The sequence below is a fragment of the Leuciscus leuciscus genome (assembly GCF_965113295.1).
Source record: "Leuciscus leuciscus genome assembly, chromosome: 2".
NCBI classification, from domain to species: Eukaryota; Metazoa; Chordata; class Actinopteri; order Cypriniformes; family Leuciscidae; genus Leuciscus; species Leuciscus leuciscus.
In genome coordinates, this window is record NC_138726.1 from 12681861 (window position 1) to 12688042 (window position 6182).

The 6182-nt window shown below is 38.3% G+C and overlaps 1 protein-coding gene across 1 annotated transcript; it reads right to left on the reverse strand.

The window, feature by feature from the left end:
• Positions 1-49: 49 nt before the first annotated feature.
• Positions 50-4478, reverse strand: LOC309485638 (intestinal mucin-like protein). The gene is made up of 11 exons (XM_082152570.1): positions 4082-4478; positions 3732-3994; positions 3082-3250; positions 2691-2792; positions 2553-2593; positions 2333-2458; positions 2108-2203; positions 1841-1969; positions 1702-1741; positions 1272-1392; positions 50-881 (listed from the first exon to the last, which is right to left on the reverse strand). Exons 1-11 carry the CDS (start codon positions 4209-4211, stop codon positions 680-682), a joined length of 1419 nt encoding a protein of 472 aa, XP_082008696.1. The 5' UTR covers positions 4212-4478; the 3' UTR covers positions 50-679.
• Positions 4479-6182: the final 1704 nt, after the last annotated feature.

The following is a 6182-nucleotide window of genomic DNA, read 5'->3' on the forward strand; positions in this document are numbered from 1 at the left end:
TTTTTGTATGTGCACAAACCACTTTGACAATTACCAGAATAGGTCACTGAGAGCATCTGTTACGCTAAGTGTAAAATGCCAAATATCGTCACAGTATATAAGAAGTACGTTGCCTGCCATTGCACTGCACACAAAACATTTGCAAGACCTTTCAAATTATGATAGTGTTTTTGTGGACACAAAAGGATAAACATTGCGTACTATGAATTGTGTATACTATATATATAAAAAAATTTGGATCTGTGACATTGCTGTTCTTTTATTGTAAGTTGCTTTGAATAAAAGCATCTGCAAAATGTAAATTAAAAGGCTATATTTGCCATACCACTCTAACTTAACATGGATTTAACTTCTAATTTAAATGTATAAGATCATGAGCAACGGTCATTGGTTGCCCACAATGATAATAATTTTGCATCCAAAATCAATACAATGCGAATCCATAATTGCATATAGTTTCTATATGCAGAATTTTGAGACCATTGTAATTTTCCAGAAAAATGAAAATGTGCAAGAAAACTTCAATTTGCATTCGTTTATTAAGAGCTACTAGACAAGAAACAAAAGAGCTGTCATTCTCATGACACCATAGAGTTAATCACAAACATTTAAAATGTACAGATTCATGCTATGAGATACATTTGAAATGGCTCTACTGTATGTTGTTAAAAAAGCAGGTTCACAATCTCCTCCGACGTCTCTTTAAGGAAGTAGATTGACCAGGGCAATCGCTGGCCTTGCAGCCACAAGAATCAATGTGAATGTATGAGTGGTTGATGTTTGACCCATCTGGGCAAGTCAGAGTCACTTCCTTTTTGGTGGTTGTCATTTCTTGACAGCACGAGCATGAATGCACAAGAGAGTTCGCTTCTACAGAATATCTGTTTTAACATACAATGAGACGGTTCTGTTGTTAATTACCAGCACAGACAGTATAATTTTGTCTCTATAGTATGGAAGCTTGTTACTGCCATGGATTAAAAAAACTAAAAATATAATTGCGACTTTTTATCTTACAATTCAGACTTTTTTTGCAATTCCAAGTCTTAATTTTCAGAATTGCGAAATATAAACTCACAAAAATGTCAAATGTCAGATATGAACACCACAGCAAGAAAAGAAAAGTCAGAATTGTGAAATAAAAAGTCACAATTACCTTTTTTAAAATGTTTATCCTGTGGCAGAAACAAGCTTCCATGCTATGTGGAGCAGTGGCATGGCACAAAAAGTACATATATTTAGAAATTAAGGATTCTGATTTTGATACTCACATTGATGAGGTACTACACAAGCCTGCACAAGACGTTATTTCCACAGGTGTGCTGCTTATACAGCCATTGCTGACCAAGAAGGTGCTGTTCTTCTGGACATTACATTTGCTCTCCAGCATACCTAATAGAAATGAGAAACACATTAGGTAAATGTTACAAAATATACTTCTACATCTTATATGTCCTGGAAAAATGTAAAAAAGTACTATTTTCTTCCCTCTCAAAATATTATTTTGCTCCCAAAAACAATATGGGCATCAGATGTACAGTATATATGAGTGCATTAACTGTCAATTTTATAAATCACAAATTTTTATTCAAATGGTCCATAAATGTTTCTAAAAGTGAGAATTGATTCTCATATGCAATTGTTGAATAATTATTTTTATATAATTATTTTCCATAATAAATTGTGTCAGCTGAGACTCACATGTTTTACAGCAGCCATCTGCGTCTGTTGTCTCTGTTCCCTATAGAAAATGAAAAAGCATTGACCATTACAAAGACTTCATTTTAACATATAAATACCAATAGTTCAATCAAAATAGTGTCCTGTGAAAGCCACTTACAGGGATACAATCTTCAGCATTAAAGGCAGGACAAGTAGTCTTAATCTCAACTACCGATGATTTACCGTCGATTCGTTCACACTTGTATTTCACACATTTGTCATTAGTTGGTTGCCATGTCTGGTCAACCTGTTAGTGAAGAAATATATAGATTATAGACATATTAAAAGGTTTCTTCATGCAGAAATGAATGTCCTTTAGTTTGATGTAATAAGATGAGTTTTACAACACAGTTGTTAAAATGCTAGAAAAAATGTAAGAACTTACTGAAATCGTAACTGTGATGTTGTCATGCATAACCACACAATCAGTGCTAACACACTCTCCACAGCACTGACCAGGAATAAATTGGTACTCCTGATTCTATAGGAAAAGAGGAGAAATTGATACCTAACTGGGCATTGTGTTCTTTTAAAGCTGTCTTTGTTTATTATTCACATGTATAACCCAACTGAGCTAGTCTTCATTACAGGAATAAATAGACCTCTATACCTCTGGACAGTTATAGTTGCAATCAGCTATCACACACTCTGGAGAAAGAAGTTTTGTTTCAGGGTCTACATTCCAACCACAGTAACAAAGTGTACAGGGATCATCATTTGGAATAGGTGAGCCAGGCTAGAGAGGAAAATAATGAGAGGGAATAAGTGAGCATGTATGTTGTTTAGATATTTTATATGGTATTTATTTATACACAAAAATCTAGTTTTACCTGATACACTGTGGTATTATGGACACAAACTTCCGCGGGTGCTGTAAAGAATAAGAAATGAATTGAGTACACACCTGTGCATTGCACAATACTGAAACAATAAATTATCATTCATTGAGAACTGTTTTTTATACTGACAGCAAACAAACTCTGGACAGCAGTTATCTGGAGTTACACTGAAGGATAGTATAAAGCCCAGTGGACATTGTGTGGGAATAGGGCACAGATTTATATCGCAACCTGTAGAACAATATAAAACATTTTTGTTTAGCATTTCATTTTAAATGTACAGACATTTCTACAATAAATGTTTAGACCACAAATGTGCTGTTTAACTTTTACAAGTCAAAGAGGCTCATCAGTTGAAAACCAGTTTAACAGTAAATATATACAAATAAATAGATGAAATATATAAAAGTAAATATATAAAATGAATAGTACTTAAATGAATTGTTATATAATGCACTTATGGAACCATCTGTTTTAAAATGCCTGTGTCTCCAATCTTTGTTGTGTTCAGATCACTTACTGCATTCATAGATCTCACAGCAGTCAATTGTTTTGTTGACAAGCACTTGTCCAGGCTTATCACAAGTAACAGGTGGTGAAACAGGACAAGTAACTGGCTGGCAAAGGACCCTCAGTGTTTCACTCTCACACTGACACATTTGACATCCACTCTGCCAAGTATCATTGGGCTGCAAAACCAATAAAACTGGTCAGGTTCAACCCGTTTTCGTAGATGAGAAGCTGACATGGTTTACTTAATTCTGTTAACTTAATTCTGTGAATGACCAATTGTTCATTTTGTGGCTTTGCTTGATTTAAAGATGTTCATTGTTCCCTGAGTACACCTGAGACTCCATTCATATTTTAATGAATGGTTCAGCAATCTTTCCATCAAAATATGCAAATCTACTATGCATATTCAAGAGGCTGCTTAACATCAATTTGCATTGGCTTGCCGACATGTTATTATTAAATATGATTAATTAATTACTAATCCAAAAGTACTTATCCAATGCAATGTAAGTTGCTTTGGATAAAAAAGCCTGTCAAATATAAACATGCTAATTTAATTTTGATTTTCTTTTTTTTTCTGCTGAAATGGAGGGCCATGGGCCTACTGATGATACAACCTATGAAACAAAGGACCAAGTTATTTAAAGTAGGATGTACCTGTCTTGGTGGATTAAGAGCATCACACTTAGGCCCAAAGGTTGTAGTTATTACTTCTGTGTTTGTATTAGTTGTGGATATTAATGTGACAGGTTGTTTTGTGCCTATTGTTGATGCGCTAGAATATGTGGTTGTTTCAGGAGAAATGGATGGTGATGGAGAGGTTCCACAAGATGTTGAAATCTTCACGATATGACAAGTTGCACTACAGTGTGCAATGAAGCACCAACCAAAGCCATCAGTAACATTATAAATGATATCACCTGTAAAAGACAGAAGTTACACAATTTTATACTGTCTCTCAAATATTCAATAACAATAAAAAAAAAAAGTACGAGAAGTATTTGTACCTGATTGAAAATGTGTGCCATTCACAATACAACAAACAATAGAAGTGGTTGAGAATAGAGAGGATTCTGTAGTCACAGGAAGGGAAAAATGTGGTGGTGTTTGTGTAATGGGAGAAATTGAGGTCTCCATAGATGTGGATGAGTAGAAAACGTTTGTAGTGGTAATTGCTGAACTGGATGATTTGGTTGTTTCGAATGAGGTTTCCTCTTCTAAAGTGGATGTTGCTGTAGTTGTTGGTTGACCAGTTGTTATCAACTTCGGAGGCCTGGTGGTTGACACAGGTGTCGGAGATGTGGTCAATTCATTCTCAGTTACAGTCTCAGTTGTTGTTACTTCTCCAGTTGTTTGAGTAGCTGTAGATGATTTTGAAGTTGTGTAGACACTGCTTGGAGATGATGTTCCTGTAGGTGGCTGGACAGTGGTGCTTCCCTCCTCGACAAGGACAGTAGTGGATGAGATTGCTGGTGTGGTGGTTGAAAGAGTTGTTTCAGCTTTGACTGGTTTTGTTGTTGAAGAAAGACCCTGAGTGCTAACCTCATACCCAGTGGACGATTCAACACTCACTGTTGTTGACACAAGTGTAGTGACTGGCACTGCAGTTGTCTTTGTTAGCGTTGTTGGTTGCGTGGATGTAACGACTGGTAGTGAAGTTTGTGTCACTGGGAGAGATGTGCCTGTGGATGTCGACGTTTCAGATGATGTAGCTGTTAACTCTTCTAAAGTGGTCGTGGCTGTAGTTGTTGGTAGGCTTGTTTGACCAGTTGTTACCACCTTTGGCGGCCTGGTGGTGGACACAGGTGTCGGAGATGCGGTCAATTCGTTCTCAGTTACAGTCTCAGTTGTTGTTACTTCTCCAGTTGTTTGAGTAGCTGTAGATGATTTTGAAGTTGTGTAGACACTGCTTGGAGATGATGTTCCTGTAGGTGGCTGGACAGTGGTGCTTCCCTCCTCGACAAGGACAGTAGTGGATGAGATGGCTGGTGTGGTGGTTGAAAGAGTTGTTTCAGCTTTGACTGGTTTTGTTGTTGAAGAAAGACCCTGAGTGCTAACCTCATACCCAGTGGACGATTCAACACTCACTGTTGTTGACACAAGTGTAGTGACTGGCACTGCAGTTGTCTTTGTTAGCGTTGTTGGTTGCGTGGATGTAACGACTGGTAGTGAAGTTTGTGTCACTGGGAGAGATGTGCCTGTGGATGTCGACGTTTCAGATGATGTAGCTGTTAACTCTTCTAAAGTGGTCGTGGCTGTAGTTGTTGGTAGGCTTGTTTGACCAGTTGTTACCACCTTTGGCGGCCTGGTGGTGGACACAGGTGTCGGAGATGTGGTCAATTCGTTCTCAGTTACAGTCTCAGTTGTTGTTACTTCTCCAGTTGTTTGAGTAGCTGTAGATGATTTTGAAGTTGTGTAGACACTGCTTGGAGATGATGTTCCTGTAGGTGGCTGGACAGTGGTGCTTCCCTCCTCGACAAGTACAGTAGTGGATGAGATGGCTGGTGTGGTGGTTGAAAGAGTTGTTTCAGCTTTGACTGGTTTTGTTGTTGAAGAAAGACCCTGAGTGCTAACCTCATACCCAGTGGACGATTTAACACTCACTGTTGTTGACACAAGTGTAGTGACTGGCACTGCAGTTGTCTTTGTTAGCGTTGTTGGTTGCGTGGATGTAACGACTGGTAGTGAAGTTTGTGTCACTGGGAGAGATGTGCCTGTGGATGTCGACGTTTCAGATGATGTAGCTGTTAACTCTTCTAAAGTGGTCGTGGCTGTAGTTGTTGGTAGGCTTGTTTGACCAGTTGTTACCACCTTTGGCGGCCTGGTGGTGGACACAGGTGTCGGAGATGTGGTCAATTCATTCTCAGTTACAGTCTCAGTTGTTGTTACTTCTCCAGTTGTTTGAGTAGCTGTAAATGATTTTGAAGTTGTGTAGACACTGCTTGGAGATGATGTTTCTGTAGGTGGCTGGACAGTGGTGCTTCCCTCCTCGACAAGGACAGTAGTGGATGAGATGGCTGGTGTGGTGGTTGAAAGAGTTGTTTCAGCTTTGACTGGTTTTGTTGTTGAAGAAAGACCCTGAGTGCTAACCTCATACCCAGTGGACGA